Here is a 20,200-nt window from a genome sequence, read left to right on the forward strand (position 1 = left end):
TGGTGGTGGCACAGGGGTGATTTGGTGATGGGAAACCCGTGGGGATTACAATTGAGATGAAAAAAAAATGTGCAAAATGATGTAAAAATAAACTTTTTAATAAAAAAAAATGCACAGTTGGGTTGATTGGTGCTTCTAAGTGCACTGGAAGAAAAATAATATTCCCACTTTACTGTGTACTTAAGGACATAAAAAGCATTTATTTGACTTACCTAAAAGAAAACCTATCTTATATGGTGACACAACTAAAAATTATTTTAAAAAACCAAGCTTATAATCAAATTGTGTTAGTTATAGCACAAATTGGATTTTCAAACATATGGTCTCTGATGCTAAAGTTAGGGCCATGTTTGGGAAATAAAGAAACCTTGAAAATTAGAATGGAGACGTATGGGAAGATGCTAACGAAGGGGGGCTTTAACCCACTAACTACTACTGAATCCTCTTTATCATCAAAGCATCTTTTCTCCCCTGCTTGAGAAAGATAACTCCTTGCCTGAAAAATCTGTAAAGGCTTCCCCAACGTGTCACCTCCAGGGCACTGCTGAAACCCCTTCCATCTCTCATTGCCTTGAATCTCTCATCAGCACAAGACCCAGCTGCCCTAGCACCCTTCCGGAAACTGCTCCATCAGCTTCCATAATTGCTTATCTATTCTATGTCCTCATACTGGTTCTGCTTCTCTGATCAAATCCAGACTGATGCATTAGGCACAGGGTAGATGGAACAGATTTGATGAGAAGTGAAAATAAATAGGAAGAAAAGAAAACTGTACAAGTAGTTATCAGGGAGTTAGAAACAAGTTATGTGTTACAAAGTCAGTTAGAAACTGTTTCTTTCACAGGAACCCACTTACATTTTTTGGAGGAACATAGTCTGGATCTATCTCTTTAGCTAATGAGAGTCGTAATATCCGGGGAGAAGGATCAGCTATTTGTAAAGAACCTCTTGTTGAATAATTACTCAAGGCCCTATAAGCAAATGTAACATAAAATAGCATTAGAATAACTGTATTTTTCAATCAATTTATATAATTACATAGGTAGGTGGTTGGTAGATAGTTTCTATATTAGGAACTTCTTCTCCCATAATATTGTTTTGTTTTGTTTACCAGAATCTATTTCTTAGCTGTTTTATTTTTCACTATGATCCATAGTCAGAAATACATTTCATATTGATTAGGTATGTAAATCTGTGTTTGTGTGTATCTGAAACAGTGCTTTACCTAGGCAAAGTCTTCTGACTTCTGAAATTTTATCTTTAAAAACTAGTTATTATTTCATGACTCCATGATGGGTTGAGACTTGCAGCTTTAAAAATATTTCACTTCTGGGCCCTCCCTGGTGGCGCAGCAGGTTAAAGCACAGCACTGAGAATCTAAAGCCGCTTCCTCATGAGTTCAATTCCCGCCTGCCCCGGAGGTGACCACATGGTGTGGCAGACCTCTCCTGACCCACCCGCTGCTCCCCTCAGCAGTGTACTTCATCGATCTGCCTGTTCTGCTCCCCGCTCTGTCTCTGGTGAAGCCTCTCACTGCCCCTGAGTCTCTGGCCTGTATCCCAGTTCTGTATGCAAAAATAAATAAATCTTTAAAAAAAAAAAAATTTCACTTCCTACCAAATTCTCACAGTAAATCCCTGTGGTAAAACTTCTACTGCTAAGGATGCATCTGTGATAGCCAGTCTCTCCCGTGATGCAGTTGGAGAAAAGGCTAGTCTTAGCTCCCAGCAACTTGGCCAATTTTCAGAGCCCACTCCCCACATATTTCATCCTCAGAACCCACATATTTCATCCTCAGAAACCTATAAAGCACATAAAGCTAGCACCTAACATCACTTTCCAGCCAGGGCCTGAACACCTGCAGGGGCTGAGGTGAAGATGGTAGCTGCCTCTCCAGATAAGTGGCTAGAATAGCTAGTCAGAGAAACTACCCTATATCTAGTTTACATCTGCTGCTTTGTAAATTCTTCATGTTCTAAGATGACTATAATAATTTGCATTCCACCTCCTCTTCCTCTTTCAGATGCTGACCCTTTAAACATTTGAAAGCAGTTGTCACTGCTGTCTTGGTCTCTTCTCTATGCTAAATATGTCACTTATTTTAATTGTTTTTTATATAACAATTTCCAAAAACCTTAGCATCTCATTCATAGTCTTCTAAATAGTCTCAAATTTATTATCAACTTGTTAGGGTAAAACATTCATAAGTGGAGATACATACACATATATGGTGTATATATAATTATATATATAATATATATCCCACAAGTGGATATATATATTCCATAAGTAGCTATATATATTTCATAAGTGGATATCTATATATACATGAATACCTAATGAGTCCTGATGGAAGGCATGATCACCTTCTTGTAATTGCACACTAAATATAGTCCATTAAAACAACCTATATTTTCCCACATCACATTATTAGCTCCCATGTAGAAGGTATCACTTAAAGCTGTCTTTTAAAGATAAGGAGTGATACAGCATTCTAAGCAAAAGAAGGAACATTTGGGGAAAAAATCATGAATGCATAGGAAAACACAGGCTCTTCAAATTTCAAAAACCTGCTATGTTTCATCTTGTGTTTCCTTTTAATTATCTAAGAAGGGTAAGTTTACTGTGAATTTTAGCTTTGTCCAAAATCAAATATACTGACGATGCTCTTTTGATAACCATCAAATATTGGCAGTCAATATTTGCTTTTGTATTCTGATTCTTCAAATGCAAGTTAACTTTTTAGTTTATGAAACTGTACACACTAAAGTGAGAATAATGTGATACTTAACCAAATTAAATTAGGACCCATGGAGATTATAAAGGAACTGTACCTCGCTATTTTACGGTCTATCTTGAATCTGTTGGGCTGTGCCAGTTGCTGGATCCTTTTAGAGGGTCGACTGAGCAGTGCTGGAGAAGGGATCTCCCAGATGACAGATTCTCTACCACAGCCATAATAATATTGAGCCCTGAAAGTTGTAGAAGAGAAATGAAATAAGCATAAATTCAAATTACCTCATTGATTTCCCAGGCCTAGGAGACAGGTAGAATGGAGAGTCCTTTATTTCTCAGCTATTTTCCACATGAAAAAATATCAGAAATGTTTATAGTCATCAAGTTTTTTTTTAAGTTTTATTTATTTATGCATACAGAACTGGGGTACAGGCCAGAGGTGCAGGGGGGTGAGAGGCTTCACCAGAGACAGAGTGGGGAGCAGAACAGGCAGATCGATGAAGTACACTGCTGAGGGGAGCGCGGCGGGTCAGGAGAGGGCTGCCACGCCATGTGGGTCACCTCCTGGGCAGGCGGGGATCAAACTCATGCTGAAGTGGCTTTAGCTTCTTAGTGCTGTGCTTTAACCTACTGTGCCACCAGGGAGGGCCCTCATTAAGTTTTTAACAGGTTTCTAACATTCTATTCCAAATCAGATAATTTTCTATAATAATCCCATTGCAGTTTCTACATAGACAAAAAAATACATCTTGGTGAAAAGAGAAATGTGTTGTTTTTAAAACTGAGTACTTTCTCTGGCACCTATATAAAAATTTAAATCGTTTTACTATGTTTTTAGTTATTCAGATGAATGCCATCCATACTTGTCTCTGTGTTCAAGAACTCTGAGTTTAGGGATAAATTCTGCTTGAACATATGTAGGTTACTTAATTAATACTGGTTTTGTTAACAGAGATTTTGTGTAGAATAAATAATAAATGCACTATTCTTATCACTCCTGCCTGTCCTCCCATCCTTCTTGAATCAGAGCACATCATCTGTGGAAAGGAAAATAATATTGATTACTTCAGAACTGGAGTTAACTCGAATTGCAGTCCCACCTGTGCTTTTATTATTTTCCAAAAGACTTCTGCTCCTGCAGCATGTTCATGGATGTGGATCTGTGCTCATCTGCTCAGGTACTGGCTGCTGGTTGCTGATGTAAGTTCTGGTTTGCGTGGAAGCTGTATCTCCCTTGCTGGTAACCCCCAGCCTTGATGCTTGTCCAGGCCCCCCCCCCACCTTCAGGGCATTTGACTACCCAGTCCGAGCTTCACCGTCTGACACACTCAACCCACCTCTGTCCACAGCCAAGCTCAAGCAGGCAGGGACCCTCCACGCTGGGGATTAGCTTTTTGCAGGAAATGGGTTTGGTAACTGGAGAAATAGGAGGAAGAGGTGATTTTGAATAATGGGGCACTTCAGAGAGATCAGACCCATAAGGCATGGGAGGAAGAAGTGACTGAGGAGCACGAAGGCAAAATGCACTTGAAGAACAGAAACAGAAGAAGCCCAAGAAGTAGGTGAAAGATACCAAAAAAGGAAAATGGAGGACCTAAGAGAGATAACTAACTCGTTTACTCAAATTCTCTCAGGTGTGGCAAACCTGAAACGTCAGGAATATATGTGCTGACTGCACTACTTATAGCTGTTGCTGCCAGCACACAGCAGTGTTTAAATACTCCAGAAAATGTAGAAAATAATAAATTTTAGGGCAGTTACAAAGATTAAATAAGTATGTCTATCTGGCTCTTTCTAGAAAAAGTTTGCTGACTTTTGCTTAAGTTGCATGTTGAAAGAGACAGAAATGGTGGCTTCAATTATTTTGGAAACTAAATTTCAGATAACAAAGAGTATCTTCACCTATTTTGTTACCTTAACTTCCCTCACTACCTGCCCAACAGCTTCCCACAAAAAGCCAACCCAGCAGAAAGACTGGTCATTCAACAAACACACAGAAAGCCCTAACAACCTTCTTAAGTTCAGATGCAGTAGTTACCTCATGCGTATCAAAGCCGTGGGAATAATTAAAAAATCATGACAATTTTCATATACAAGTAAGTTCACACAGAACAGTGTTATACAGAGGAAAAGAACTTGGAAATGCCCTCTGTCTCTAATACTAGAACTACCTACAGAATTAATGCTCTTTATTTTTAAAGTTTAGGATTTGTAATACATAAAAAAGTACAATGCAAATTCCATGCTTATGATTTCAAAAAATTAAGTAGGTTACATATAAAAATATGTACACAGAGCCAGAAAAGTTATTAGAAGAAAATATGACAAAATGAGGACAATGGGTGGTTTTCTCTGAGGTATAGATCGAAAAAGAGACTTTTGTCATCATTCAAAAAATATCCTTGTTGGGGATCTCCCTAGTGGCGCAATGGGTTAAAGCACAGCACTATGAAACTCTCCGAAGCCACTGCAGCACAAGTTTGATCCCTGGCCAGGGATCTGACCCAGATGGCACAGCAGATCTCTCTTGACCAGCCCGCTGCTCCCCTCAGCAGTGTACTTCGTTTCTCTGCCTGTTCTGCTCCCCACTCTGTCTCTGGTGAATCCTCTCACCCCTGCACACCTCTGGCTGTACCCCAGTTCTGTAAACATAAATAAATAAATCTTTAAAATATATATATGTGTGTGTGTGTATATATATATATATATACACACACATATATATATATTTATATGTATGTATATCCTTGTTATACAGCAGAGCATTAAGGATAACTTTAAAAATCTGCAATGTGAAAATATGCTGGACACCTACCATGGATGAAAGTCAAGGTGATTTGAGGACTCCCCTCCTCTCATCCTCAGCTGACCCTCTCAATCTCCCTGGTGGCTTCTCATGTTTGCCCCTGAGCCCAGTGTCCCAGCCCTAACTCCTTTCTCTTGCTGGTCTAAATTCCTCCCATGGGCAAGTTTGTTGTCATGTATGGATTTTATTCCATTCTTTTGGTGATGACCTCTCTCATTCACATTTCTTGGGTTCCCAGTGTCACGTGCTGCCCAAACTGCCAACTCCATGTTTGAAACAAAACTCTTTTTTTGGGATTGTAATGCCTCCATTTTGATTTTTCTTAGACATGAGCGTTTTGGCTATTCGAGGTTTTTTGTTGTTCCATATGAATCTCATCAACATTTTTTCTATTTCTTTGAAGAATGTCATTGAGATTTTTATGGGGATGGCATTAAATCTGTATATTGCTTTTGGCAGGATGGCCATTTTGATGATGTTAATTCTCCCGATCCATGAGCAGGGGATGTCTTTCCATTTCATGGTGTCTTCTTGTATTTCTTTTAACAGTGTTTTGTAATTTTCTTTGTAGAGGTCTTTTACCTCCTTTGTTAGGTTGACTCCCAGGTATTTGATTCTTTTTGTTTTAATTGAAAAGGGGATGGTTTTTTTTTTTTGTCTCTGTTTCTTCTGCTTGGTTGTTTGTGTAGAGGAAAGCTTCTGACTTTTGTGTGTTGATTTTATAACCTGCTACCTTGCTAAACTGGTGGATGGTTTTGATTAGTTCCTCTGTGGAGCTTTTAGGGTTTTCCATATAAATTAACATATCATCTGCAAATAAGGATAGTTTTACTTCTTCTTTCCCTATTTGAATTCCTTGTATGCCTTTTTCCTGTCTTATTGCTCTGGCTAGAACTTCCAGTGTTATGCTGAAGAGCAGTGATGATAGTGGACACCCTTGTCTGAAACAAAACTCTTTTTTAACCTGATATTAATTGAAATGGGTACACTTTTCAGAGTGATTTACAGGTTGTAATCCCATTCATATATTTGTTTTTAAAAAATTATTTTAAAATATGAATTTGGAAATTGTTCAAATTCCTTAATGGAAATTACTTTGTCTGAACAAAAGGTTCCCAGTTGTGCATTATTTATTTCACCTTCTTTCTGGAAAATACATGAAGGAGCCTGGCATGGTTGGGGACCAGGTTACCATTGAATTTAATTCTGAAAATACATTGTGATAGATGTTGCAGGAGCTAAGACAAACAATAAAATGATTGCTTTTAAGGAGGTTGTCACTTATTATTGTCATCTATATTGTGATTCACACAAGATAGAATAAAGTGACATGTAAAAAGTCTATTCTTTTAGAATTCAGAACAAGAGACTATATTTCCTTGGGGGAATTGAAAGGGAGAAAAATAAAAACCAAGTCCTCCCTACTCCTAGTTTCTCTTCTTAAACTAATTATAATTAGTAATTTCCTATGATTATTTCCAGGAAAAAAAAAAGTGTGTGTGTGTGCGCACATATATATCTTTTGTTTTTAAACAGAAGGAATCTTAGTGTGTATGTGTTATTTTCTGTGGTTCCTGTCTGTTAAAATCTCTGATTTTAGCTTTTTAGGGGTGTGTTCTCCAAACTTGCATCAATTATATATTATCTAAACCAGTTGCCATTTTGTGTACTATTAAAGAATTAATTATAGATTTTTTCAGATATCTGAAAGGAATTTTCCAAGGGCAAAGTGAGGAGAACTAAGAGCAAAAGGGAGAGCCTCATCCTCTGAAGGAGTCTAAACAGATGATTCTAATTATCTCTTCAACTCCTAAAATGGTTTTTCATACCAAAACCAAAAAACTTAACTTGAAAAGTAATGGCTTGATCTGCAGAATTCCTGAAAAATATCTAAAGAGATGTTTTTGTAACTACAGACAAACCTTGATTACCTCCCTTTCTTGAAAAACAAAAATCCTGGCCAGTCAACATATTATAAAATGCCAGTCTGCAAGAGTTAGACATTAGAACATGCTCTAAAAAAAATGGACAAAAATATCAGATTGGGAACAACTACTTGCATAAATTAGACTACAGATGGGTCAGTTGATGGCTTTTAGTCTAAAAGATTGTGCTCTACATTCATTTTCCTCAGTAGAGTGGTGAGTATCGCCACCTGTGCTTGTCTTCAGAGACTCCTGATTAAGTAACCTGATAACTACAAACACTAACCTGTTGGGTACATATCGGTAGGAGACTTCCTTGGGTTGGGCAAGGTTGTCAAGTCTTTTGGTCAGCTGAACCCTCAAAGCCTTCTGGGAAACCGGGCGAATAGGATCTTGATTACCCCAGAACAATTTTCTGGAGGCAGATGGGGTATGGGTAAAGGTTGTTTGATGGAGAGAAAAACAAACAAAGAAAAAAAGTATCATACCCCGTAAAACAAATAATTAATAATAACTTAAAGTAGAAGAAAATAAGTACGCATTATTTCACCATCAATAGTGTGACATTACATTAGAATGCAGAATATGACAAATAAGAGTGTATCAATAGAAATAGTATAGTAGAATCTTTACATTTTAACAGTTCAGAGATAGCAAACAGCATGTCTTTTCAAAATTTATCTCATTTAAGACGCTAACAGAAATAATGAATTATTAGTAGCACAAAGGAAGAAAAAAAAATTTCTGTTAAAAACCAGAAAAATTAAGTGATCAGAAATGTTCATGGACATTTTAAAAATGGCTTTGACAGGCTGATTTTACTTCAAGAATGCTATCACAGAATTTTACAATTTGTGGACAACTTGTGGAAATTAAAACAATAATAAAATAAGACTTTTTAATCCTCCACATCACCCTAGCCAACTACAAATTCTTTGCAAGGGTCGTCATAGGATCCATATTTCTCGTAGTCACTTCTTCCTCGGCTTTTGAGCCCTCTACTTCCTTCCAGCTTCTTTACCGCTCGCTCTTTCTCAGCTTCCTTAGGTAACATGTCATTTACAACCTCAATGACAGTATGTGCCCAGTTTCCTTCTCCTCATTTTTTTCTAATATTTCTAAACATGGATGATTCCAAAATAGTAACTGCAAGTATTCTTGGATATTTTCTGAACATTTTTAAATCTATATTTCCAAATGCCTACTAGGTCTCACAAACATGCCTCATGATCAAATGCTCTATCTTCCCAATCCTACCCCTCTTAGATTTCCTTTCACAGTCCTAAAAGCATTTCCTCCCTTATTTCAAAACACAGAAACCAAGAAATCCTATTTGACTCCTTTACCCTGGATTCTTCCATTTCATTTATCGCTAAGTCTTTTCTCTCTTCACTCAAACCATTCTTTTAGCTGTCTTGAGAGACTTTATTTCTCTCCTGCATTATTGTAATAACTCCAAATCAACCTTCTTTACTCTAGTTCTCCATTCCATCAAACTGAGTGAGCTTTCTGAAATGTCAGTATCATATTAGGTACGTAAAGGAATTTGTGGGCAACAGACCTTGACACAAATCCCAGTTTTGGGGCCTGTAAACTGGGTGAATGTTAAAGGCCCGCAGGTGATTCCAATGTGTAGACAAATTTGAGAACCACTGACCTAGTGTTAACCTTCCATGTGTGAGGTGATTATCCATCAAGCAAAGAAATAGACACATTTGATGTTGGGTTAATAGGCAGATAAAAGTGATACTTGCCCATTTAATGTAAGGAACACAGTCACCATAAATAAGACCATAGAATATTGCCTTACCTATCTGGGACTCCCCAATCTTTTTTAGGCCTAGAAAGCTCTTGAATTCTTTTCCTAGAAAAAAATCTAACAAATACCAATTGATTAATTCAAAGAGAATGCTAAACAAATGTGGTTACAAATGACTCTTATTCAAACATATCTCATGGGGTGGAGGGGAAGGGTTTGAGTAAAACCAATGCCTTATGTGATGTGTTTAAAGAGTGCCAAAAATACTCAGAGTATTCCTATGTATTAGGAACCCAAAATTTTCACTCGTAGAATCATTAATATTATATTATAAAACAAAGACACAATGGATACATAGGGGAGAAAAAAAACCCCAGCATTTTCTCTCCAGAACACCCCAGGTAAAATGCATATTAGTTAATGGGAAAAATCCTCAATTTGCCAATGTCTTGATAGCACTGGATTCTGAAGACATTTTACAAAATACTTTCAGACAGACTGTCCACCCCCTATCTGCCCTACTTTGCTCCCTTGAACTTTCTTGATTGTTATTAATCTACCTAGTGCAGGGACAATTTGTGTTTCCTAAGTATCCAAGGTATCCTGTAATTTCCCCAGTCTCCCTGGCAGGTGTTAGGAACCATGGGCTTGTTGTGTCTAACTTCAGCAGAAGGGCTGGGTATCCCCTGTGGGGGAATGCATGTAAGAACGCCTGTGCTAATCTAGTTCTCTTTCCCTATTGCAGTGATACCAGAAGCCACATATTTTAGGTGGCACTGCTAAAAGATAGCACCAACTCACACTGGATTGAAACATGAGGGAAAAATAATCCTTTATTGTGAGATAAAGTAAGGTGGCAAGAATGATGCCGGCTCCCACTCCCTCCCTCAACATCTCATATTTTGGAATAACTTCCCCTTCCTATTGCCACCAACCTGTCTGCATTTTGTCTGGATTTCCCACCTTAAGTCAAGGATTCACAATCTAAAGTTTCCAAATACTTAGGGGACCTATGAAGGTAATAATGGGAGTCCACAACCTTTGGGATATTTCAAAAAGTCAAGCGGAACTCTGGACCACCCACGATTAGGTTGCAAGGGGGCCCCTAAAATGCCAAATTTGTTTCTCCATATATTGGCTCATATTGATAGGAGACTGATTAATACTTATAAATATGCTTAATTTCCAAAAGACTTTAAAAATGTAGTGTATTTTGTAAGTAATAACAAAAAAATCAAAACATGAGATGTGGTGGTAGTGGGTACAGATAATAAAAAATATTCTTTGGTGGTGAAATGTTTGGGATTCTGTTATGTAATATGATGCAACTCCCAAGCCAGGCCTATTCATACCTAGAACAATGATGATAGTGTTCATTACCAGAAATAAAACCTACATCCTTAGTCAACTAGAGAATGGCTTTGCCACACAGATAACACATCACCCTTCTAAGACAAACAAAGCCAACTTTCCAGGGAGGCCGGGTGGGTGGAGGAAAGAGAAAACCATAGTTGCAGACAAAACATCTAATTATATATTAATCTTTTCTAGCAAGTTAGTGTCTGTCTCTTCCATCATCACATCTAAGTCAAGCTTTCCCTCTCTACCTTCACCTCACCAACTAACTCGTGTTTTTCATGTATCCTTTTATACAATATTGTTAATAGTTTCCTGGCTTACTCCTATGGATACTTAAATTGGGTTCTCGTGGCAATCGGAAATAATCTCATTAACATTTGCTAATTCTGTGAGTCGTCTGCTCTCTCTCCTTTCCATGCACTTCTCGTGCTTTCTGTCACCATAGCTACATCTATCTACATAGCTCCATCTTAACACAGGTTCCCTTTTCCCTCTGGTATAGCATTACCTCACAGTGTCATTTCTGATCCAGTACAGAAACAGAAGAACCTGGCTGAAGGATTTTAACTCGTGAGGGCAGATTTTTTTTTTTTAATGAGGATTACATTACTGTTCCATGTCTTCATTGATAATTAGTCTCCCATAGTTGGCCAAGAGCAGAGAATGCTTTCTGAAATCCTTCGCTTTGGGTGTAGAGCAGGAAATGTACACTTATATAACAACCACTATGGAAGTGACTTCAGATTAGGAGTTGATAGGATAAGCAAATCTCTCTTATTTAACTCCAGTGCTAATATTCAGGAAATATTTTTTTCCTTAGTAATCAGACAGCACATTTTTTAAGCAAGAACTGAGGATGGGAACAGAGATGGATAATGGAGATAGCAGTTTCCTCATAGAACCAAACCAAATTAGCCAAACAAACACAAGCAATAACCATAGCATTACCATGACAACAGCATTTTAAACCCCATTCTTTTTCTAGTCTTTTGTTAGGTAGAAACTATCTTGCTAGTTACCCACAGGACAGTTTTCTCACTCAGCATACATTTATTTGAAGTAATCTGTGGCATTTTAAGTGGATACTGGGAATATTCAGTGTTAGTTCTACCAGCTCTACCTCTCAGCCACCATACGAACTTGGGGAGGGAACATACTTTCCCTGAATTTCATTTTCTTTTGGTAAAATCTAGTTGATTTTATCTGCTCTCCTACTCAGGAAGAAAAATACATTTGTTTAGCTGCCAAGTATTATATAAAATAAGGTTGCCATATTTACTCCCCACTCTCTTTGGTGAAGTCTCTCATCCTCTGCACCTCTGGCCTGTACCCCAATTCTGTATGCATAATGGGGAGCAGAACAGGCAGATGTACTGAAATACACTGCTGAGGGGAGCAGCGGGTGTGTCACGAGAGGGCTGCTGCACCATGTGGGTCACCTGGGGGGTCAGGGAATGGAACTCCTGCTGCAGTGGCTGCAAACATCTTCGTGGTGCTGTGCTCACCTCTTCTAATTATCTCTTAACCAAGCCAAAAGTAGGTAACTATTTTCAGGAGTCATTTACTTTGTGTATTTATGTACACACACCATATTTTTTTCTCCCAGGGGGAACATTTCATTGAAATTTCATTAACTCCCATACTTAAAGGTAAAGGGGGTTGTGATACATTAATTTTCACAAAATCTATGGCGTGACATTGTCAAAGCATTGATTTAGGAAAATCAGTGAAAGGTTCAGGCTTAGTATGTAACAAAATTGGTCTTTAGCAAAAAGTGAAACACTGAGTAAATGGAAAGGAAGTTTTATACACCCATGTTCCCCAGCTATTTCTGAATCACTTTACCTCTCCTTTCTTTTACCCATAAGACCTAAGAATGGGTAGGAAGAGAGGAAGAGAAGGAGGAAGGGAAGAAGAGAGAGTGATGTTATAACAAAAGGAAAGCACAGGAATCTTCATAAAACCCCCAAAGTAGACTTTTACTTCCAATGTCTCAGGCTGAATCTGCCCCAACCAGTTAGGCTGGCCCAATAATTTCAGAAAATACCTCTATATCTACAGCCTTACTTTTTTCTTAGAAATTCACATGGGTCAGGATCTGCAAAAGAAAAAAAGAACAAAAACATTAGTTTCAATAAGAATAAAAAATATGACAAAGATGAAAAATGACAAATTAAACCAGAGAGAGGAAATATCAAAACTCACTACTTAGGGAAATGTCCCATTAATGATGACCAGTCATGTACCCAAATAAATCACGGGTAAATAAATCAAGGAGTTAAATTCCAAAAATTGAACTAGAGCAAAATTAAGAGGATACCTTATTTACTGGACTTTAATCTGTTCGAGTTAAGATTGACAAAAGATATGGAGGGAAAATAAAATAGATTAAATGGTTTGAAACAAAATTTCTCTGTGTTAAAAATTTAAATTTAAAAGGAAATAAAAAATTGCAGAAATATTTGGCAACAAGGAGGCTAAAGGCTTAAAAATCCTAGTATTTCAAGAGTATAAAAGTGCAGATGAGGCCCTCCCTGATGGCACAGCGGGTTAAAGCACCACACTAAGAAGCTAAAAGCCACTTCTGCATGAGTTCGATTCCCGCCTGCCCCGGAGGTGACCACATGACGCGGCAGACCTCTCCTGACTTGCCCACTGCTCTCCTCAGCAGTGTACTTCATCGATCTGCCTGTTCTGCTCCCCACTCTGTCTCTGGTGAAGCCTCTCGCCGCCCCTGAGCCTCTGGCCTGTACCCCAGTTCTGCATGCACAAATAAATCAATCTTTTAAAAAAAAAAAAAGTGCAGATGAATAAGACAAACACCATGGTAGATGTCAAAAGTTCAATGGGCAAAGGATAGGAACTGAATTAATATATGAAGTCACATAAAAGGCAAATAAACAGCAGTTTAAACTTGCTTGTAATGAAAACAATGCAGATAGAAAATGTGTTTTTTTTTAAAGATTTTAGAGTGAAAAACCAGACGTACCTTTAATGTCAAGAACAGAAGAAATAATTAAGCAAAAATCATATCCAGAAAAAGTTGTTTTTTTCTTTTTTTTAATGTGGGAAAAACAAAGGAGATCATCCAGACTACGTTATCCAAATACCTATTATAACAGGCCTTATAATGACAGATTGTTCCAGATAATCTCTTCTTGAGAGTTTTTAATCTCACTTGAGAGTTTTGAAATAACATTTTCTCCCCTCTGGAGTGTTTTGGGTAAATGAAAGTGAGAGCTTTCTGGCACCAGACAGACATGGCTCAAACCCTAGCTTTGCCGCTTACTCGCCTAAAATACTGGGAAAGTTACATAACTTCTCTGAGACTCAGCTTTTCCTTCTTAGATAGGAGGCTAATTAATAGGCAGGGCTGTGTACAGATCAATGATGTATATGTAAAGCACCCTGCAGATCGTAGACACAGATAGTAGATAAACAGCAGTTAGAACCATTAGAAGCAACTTTGGCATTATCAGCAGTTTCCCGGATCGTGCTCTGGAGGAAATACAGCAGCCAACTTTTGGCACAGTGTGTTACCAGGGATGAGAGAACAACCGACAAAGATGTGGTTTCAAGATGTTTATGGTCTAGTAGGAGATACCCTACACACTTAAAAGAAACAAGTAAATGGAGATTTTAAAATTTAACATCTCCTATTATGCTACTTTTTAAAGCTACACTGACTCAGAACTCAAAAAAAAAAAAAGGGAGGGGGACCTATGAAAATACCTCTTGTGTCCAGTCCTGTTGTCACTTGAAAAGTCAAGTCCCCATCGTCTGTGGAATTTTCATGTCCAACCAAACTTGGTTTCCAGCTTAGACAGACAGCATAACACTAAATCAATCCTAAAAGTCTCAAATACCGATCATATAAATGAATAATGTGCTTTCCCATTGCCCTTTCCTACAATGATTTCACCCACAGCTACACAGCTTTTGTTCCTTAGTTTAGAAACACACTTGATCCATGGAGGGAACAGCTCTCAGGTGGCCGTGGTTAGCTCATGATCTCAGCAAATCAGTGTTACAGTGTTTTCCAGACGTGTCTACACATAAAAATCACCTGTGGATCTTCTTAAATTTTCAGTGAACAATGAAGTCAGAATCTTTAGGGGTGGGCCACTGGCATCAGTGTTTTTTAAGTAGGCAAGTTTCAGAGCTACTAAAATCGTTGTTTAATAGCTAAAAACACCGGCTCAGGAATCAAGACTGCCTGGAGCCAAATCCTGACACTACCCTTGGATCTCAGTCACCTGAGTTCTCCGTACCTCAGTTTTCTTTATTTTTCTTAAGGTTGTTGGAAATTTAAATAATACAATTTGTACAGCGCCCAAAGCATAGTGCTCAATCTGGGCTGGAGAATGTCCTCAAAGAGAGAGAGAGAGAGTGTGTGTGTGTGTTTAGAGTTGCAATGCCTAGATGAAGCAAGATTAGCAAAATGATACTTCTTGAAAGTAGGTGGTGGGTACAGGAGGGCTCATTATAACACCCTCTGCTTTATATTTGAAAACCTCTAAAATGAAAGGAGCTTTATTGTATCTCAAATAACTTCGAAACAAAAATTAAGTGCCCTGAAATATCCAATTGTTCAGTGTGACTCTAGCGATGACAAGTATGCATGTAAAAAAAATTGAAGATTTTTCATAAAATACCATTAGAAATAAGACAGATATGTTAATGTCATTTTGATTTTCTCTATATAACTAAATTAATACAACTATAAATAAGCATTTATCTATTATATCATTATCCCTAAAATTTTATATTTTCAAACTGGCCAAAATTTAAAAATTTTTCCTTATGTCCAAGACTGTATAGCAATTTTTATTTGGCAATATCTTGTTATGTGAAGTTAACCTGTGTATTAAAATAGATTCTTAGTCACATTATTTCATTACAAAGAAAACATACACATTACTATAATGGAACCAAATGTAAATCCCAAATCTTCTTATTCCTAATTTAATGTTTTTTTCCAACAGCATCAAGCTGCTGCTTCAAATAAGAATGTTTCCAATTGAACCCCCAGCCCCATCCCCCACAACATAATTGAAGCCAAAACTCTGAAGCAGAGCTGGCTTCCAACAGTCATGTTCTTTGGGAGTGAGGACAGGATTTCACAGAGCCAGCGTATCTTTATTTGCAGATATTCCTGGGATACCAGTCCGGTGTCACCCTGTTACTCAATATTTCCAGCTGCTTCTTCCTTGGAGAGTAACTTTAGTACTTCCTTCCTCCTATTCAAGAGCAGGTTGAAACCCACCTACCTACAATATTTCACAGATCTGAATCAAAGTGACATGGCCTTGAGTGCTGGTCCCACAACCTTGAAAGTACTGTGTCTCAGATTCCTCATTTATAAATTGAAGATAAAAAATATGTTGCAGAGTCATGCAAGTGTAAGAGCTCATTGATAACTCATGTAGAGGGTCTTGTGGTTGTGCTCAACACCCACCCCTCTCAGCTGGGCTCTAATGTTCGACTTTGCTATATCTATATTCCTATTCTCATTTCCTTCAGCTGTTAAACGCCTGTGCTTTACATTTGTTCTCCTCAGAGCACCGATAGTGCGCATGGGGGCACACAGGTTTCCCTCACTATCAAAAAATCAGAACTTTCAGCGCTCCCTGGTGGCGCCAGGGGTAAAGCGCAGCAGTGGGTAGCTAGCCTCGGCGCTTCAGCACCAGTTCCATCCCCCCAGGCAGGTGACCCACTCGGTGGGCAGATCTCTCCTGACACGCCTGCTGCTCCCCTCAGTAGTGTATTTCAGTACATCTGCCTGTTCTTCTCCTCCTCTGTCTCTGATGAACCCTCTCAACCCCCTCACCACTGGCCTGTACCCTTGTTCTTGTATGCATGAATAAATAAATCTTTAAAAAAAAATTAGAACTTTCCTAGTTGGTAGGATTTGGTAAGTTATTTTTGGGTCTGGAAGTGCTGTTATTATTAACTTACGTGGAAAGTTTTAGGGTTTCCAGGTCCAGGAAAATATCCTAAAAAATGATATCAAGTAGGAACAGTCTGTTTCTTGATAGTGGAGGAAAACTGTCAGCTTTTTCCCCAACTCTAACAAACACTATGTACTATTTACTAAATGTGCAATATTTATTGAGCACTTACTATATGCGAAGCACTGCACTGAGCTCTTTCCCCTTGTAATGTCACTTCCACTCCCCCTGATGCACCCATAGCACGAAGCCCAGGAAGACCAGCGTGGAGGGAAAGTGGAGCAAGGTATAGAGCCTGGTTGCCGGGCTCAGTGTCTTCCCTATGACTATTTGTGACTTTGGGCAAGTCACTTAAGTGACTTTGTCTGTACCTACTTCATAGAGTTGTTTTAAAGATGAGGTGTTAAATATAAAACACTTGATAAACATAAGGTACAGTGAGCTCAGTAACCACTGAGTAAATCTAGAAAATGTTCAGGAATATCATGAGTGAACTTTTTAAGGAATCCATCTATTTAGTCTCAGCATTAGACCAGAAAGGGTCAAGATAAAGTCCCATCTTGCCCTCATGCAACTTGCCTTTCAGATGGATAGACAACAGATAAGTTGTGACAGTGGCTAACTGCTAGGAAGAAGATAAATTAGCATGATGTGGCTGGCAAGGCCAGCGGAAGGGAACACCTTGTTTGCGTAGTCAGGAAAGCATCTTCCAGAAAGAAATGATATTTAACTGTGGAAGTAAAGATACACAATGACCTGCAAGGGGAAGGTGCAGTGAAAGAGAAACATCACTTCAGAAAAAGGCTCTAAAGAGAAATAGCAAAAGGCCCAGCAGGACAGATGGCCAGGGTGGCTGGGAGGGAGGACGGAAGCTTTGTGTAGGGCAGAAGAGAGTGAAGAGCCCGGAGAAGACTGGCTTTTATTCTGACACCAATGGGAAGAAAACCACTGAGGAATTTTAAGCAAAGTGATTAGTAGCATCTCCGTCTTAGAGACAATCAGAACTTTGTGGCTGTACACGCCCTTAAATGTCTGTTTCTTAGACTGTATCACACAAGTCACCTTGTCCAAGTTGTCTTCGCAGGACAACAAATGGGATGAGCCCCTATGCTCCAAGTTATCTGCTGGAGCAGGCTGCCATCTGCTGGAGAAGGCACAATTACAAAGCTATTTGTGCCCAAGGGTGACTGGGACACCCTTAAACCGCTGCTTCCCCTGCATGCAGAAGGAAAGCAAGCACTTTGCAACAGAATAAGGACGAAATGGCAAAGCAAGCCATCCCACACCTCGTCCTCTGCCCTGACTTCCAAGGAGTCCACCTTTGAGCTAGCCAGCCTCCAGTCCTTGAGTGTACTAAATAGGGTACAGCTGCTTTTGAAGAAAAGGTCAGGAGCACCTCTCAGAACAGATCGAGGAGCCACGGGATAAGAGGGAAGCGAGGCGAGCAGTGGCTTCAGAGAAGCAGGAATGGTGTTACAGGGAATAGTGTCATGATGACTGAGCTTTGGGGAGAGAAATGCCTCGTGAACACTTCAGCAGGTTTTGGTCTGTATTCGATGGGATGTTCCCTTTGAGATACTCACTATGACACTACTCTTCAGAGCTTTCTGAAGGAAAATGCATGCTTGTTTTAGACATACTAGTGTTTGAAGACTTGGCTTAAAGCCATCCCGTGCCATATTGGGCAAGATCATGAAAACAAATACTAGGGGTTCTATGCCTAAGTGAAGCTATATGATCTGCTTCTTTTGTTCATTCAGACAGCCCCCTGGTCTGCCTTAGCCCTCAGGGTCTTTGAGCAAGAGATGAAAGATTGGGATAGGAATATGCCTGAGGGTGGGAAGGCAAAAGTAGGGAGACAGCATGTCTTCCCATTGGGTTAAAAACCACTTCGGAGAGAAGTGCACTGGACTATGGTGATGGCACAGGGGTGACTTGGTGATGGGAAGCCCACGGGGATTACAATTGAGATGAAAAAATAAATGTACAAAATGATGTAAAAATAAATTATTATATTAAAAAAAAAACCACTTCATCAGTCGGCCTGTTCTGCACCCCACTCTGCCTCTGGTGAATCCTCTCACGCCCCTGAACCTCTGGCCTCTACCCCAGTTTTATATGCATAAATAAATAAATCTTAAAAAAAAACACTGATAAAACCACTGACAACACACTTTTGACAATCTCACTGTGTCAAACTAGAGTGAAAAAAGATCAGGTCCACAAGTTAGCTATTAAGTGGTGTCTTCTCTAACAGCCTTAAATATGTATTTTTGTGGCATCTCCACACTCAAATCTACTTTTTATGTTCCTTTTCACCACAAGGTATTCCATTAGTAGTGGCACATGGGTGTCATAGAATATCTATATCTATATCTATATGCCTATATAGATATATAGATATAGATAAGAGAAACTCAGGTTTAAGGAGAGTACAGTGTCAAGTAGAAAAAGAATAATAATATAGTGTATATTACCCTCTGAGTAAGAAAGGGGGAACACATACACAAGCACAAGCCTGCACAATATCTTCTTGTATTTATATAAAGATACATGGAAACTAAAAAACTATTAACTAATAAGAGTGGTGACCTCTCAAAGTGGAAAGGATAGGGTGGAGAGAGATATTTCCTTGTAATCTTCTTATATTGTTTCAGGATTTGAGTCATGTTAATATCTTCCAATTTTTTTTTAAAGATTTATTTATTTATGCATACAGAGCTGGGGTACAGGCCAGAGGTGCAGGGGTGGTGAGAGGATTCACCAGAGACAGAGTGGGGAGCAGAACAGGCAGACTGACGAAGTACACTGCTGAGGGGAGCAGCGGGTGTGTCAGGAGAGGTCTGCCGCACCATGTGGGTCACCTCTAGGACAGGTGGGGATTGAACTCATGAGGAAGTGGCTTTAGCTTCTTTGTGCTGTGCTTTAACCCACTGTGCCACTAGGTAGGGCCAGTGTCTTCCAAATGTTAAGAAATTTTTTAATTAAAAAAATTCATTTCACATGATTTTCTTCCATTCGCCTAAATTTGTCTGAGTTCCTGCTTCTTTTAAAACACTTTCCTAATCCCTTGTAAATCCAGATTAAATACTCTGGGTTCTGAAGATTTAAGATTATACTGTTAGTCTCTATCCCAATCTATTTTAGACAAGCAGCTTTAAGAAGTATTTGGGGCTCTATTTTATCCTTAGGCATCTTCTCCTTTCCACAAGCAACTGGTAGTGCCACTTCACTCAGAAAAATAGGTCACTTTACTTTGTCTGCTCTGGATGTTTGTTGGCTAGAGACATGTGTCACCTCCCCAGCCACACTGACAGTCCTTCCAGAATTAGACCCATGTCTTATTTATCTACAACTCACTGCTGTACCCTGAACACAATAAGTGCTCAAAAGGGTTAGCAGTGGTAGGGCTGATACCTGAGAAAGCTAAGAGAAGGGTGGGACCTAGTTATAATTTTTTTTAATTTTTTTTAAAGATTTATTTATTTGTGCATACAGAACAGGGATACAGGCCAGAGGCTCAGGGGCAGCGAGAGGCTTCACCAGAGACAGAGTGGGGAGCAGAGCAGGCAGATGTACGAAGTACACTGCTGAGGGGAGCAGCGGGCGGGTCAGGAGAGGTCTGCCACGCCATGTGGGCACCTCCGGGGCAGGCGGGAATCGA

At 39.1% G+C, this 20,200-nt stretch overlaps 1 protein-coding gene across 1 annotated transcript in view; it reads right to left on the reverse strand.

The window, feature by feature from the left end:
- The window catches only part of THEGL (theg spermatid protein-like), a 34,551-nt gene that overhangs the window by 8,072 nt on the left and 6,279 nt on the right, over positions 1-20,200 (reverse strand). Inside the window, exons 3-6 of the mRNA XM_004681470.1 lie at positions 9,278-9,331; positions 7,754-7,882; positions 2,835-2,972; positions 857-971 (exon numbers count right to left, since the gene is read on the reverse strand). Of these exons, the coding sequence (XP_004681527.1) occupies positions 857-971; positions 2,835-2,972; positions 7,754-7,882; positions 9,278-9,331 (436 nt within the window). The remainder of the gene's footprint in view (positions 1-856; positions 972-2,834; positions 2,973-7,753; positions 7,883-9,277; positions 9,332-20,200) is intronic.

Source organism: Condylura cristata, unplaced genomic scaffold (assembly GCF_000260355.1).
Source record: "Condylura cristata isolate star-nosed mole 26May11 unplaced genomic scaffold, ConCri1.0 scaffold00012, whole genome shotgun sequence".
Classification (NCBI taxonomy): Eukaryota; Metazoa; Chordata; class Mammalia; order Eulipotyphla; family Talpidae; genus Condylura; species Condylura cristata.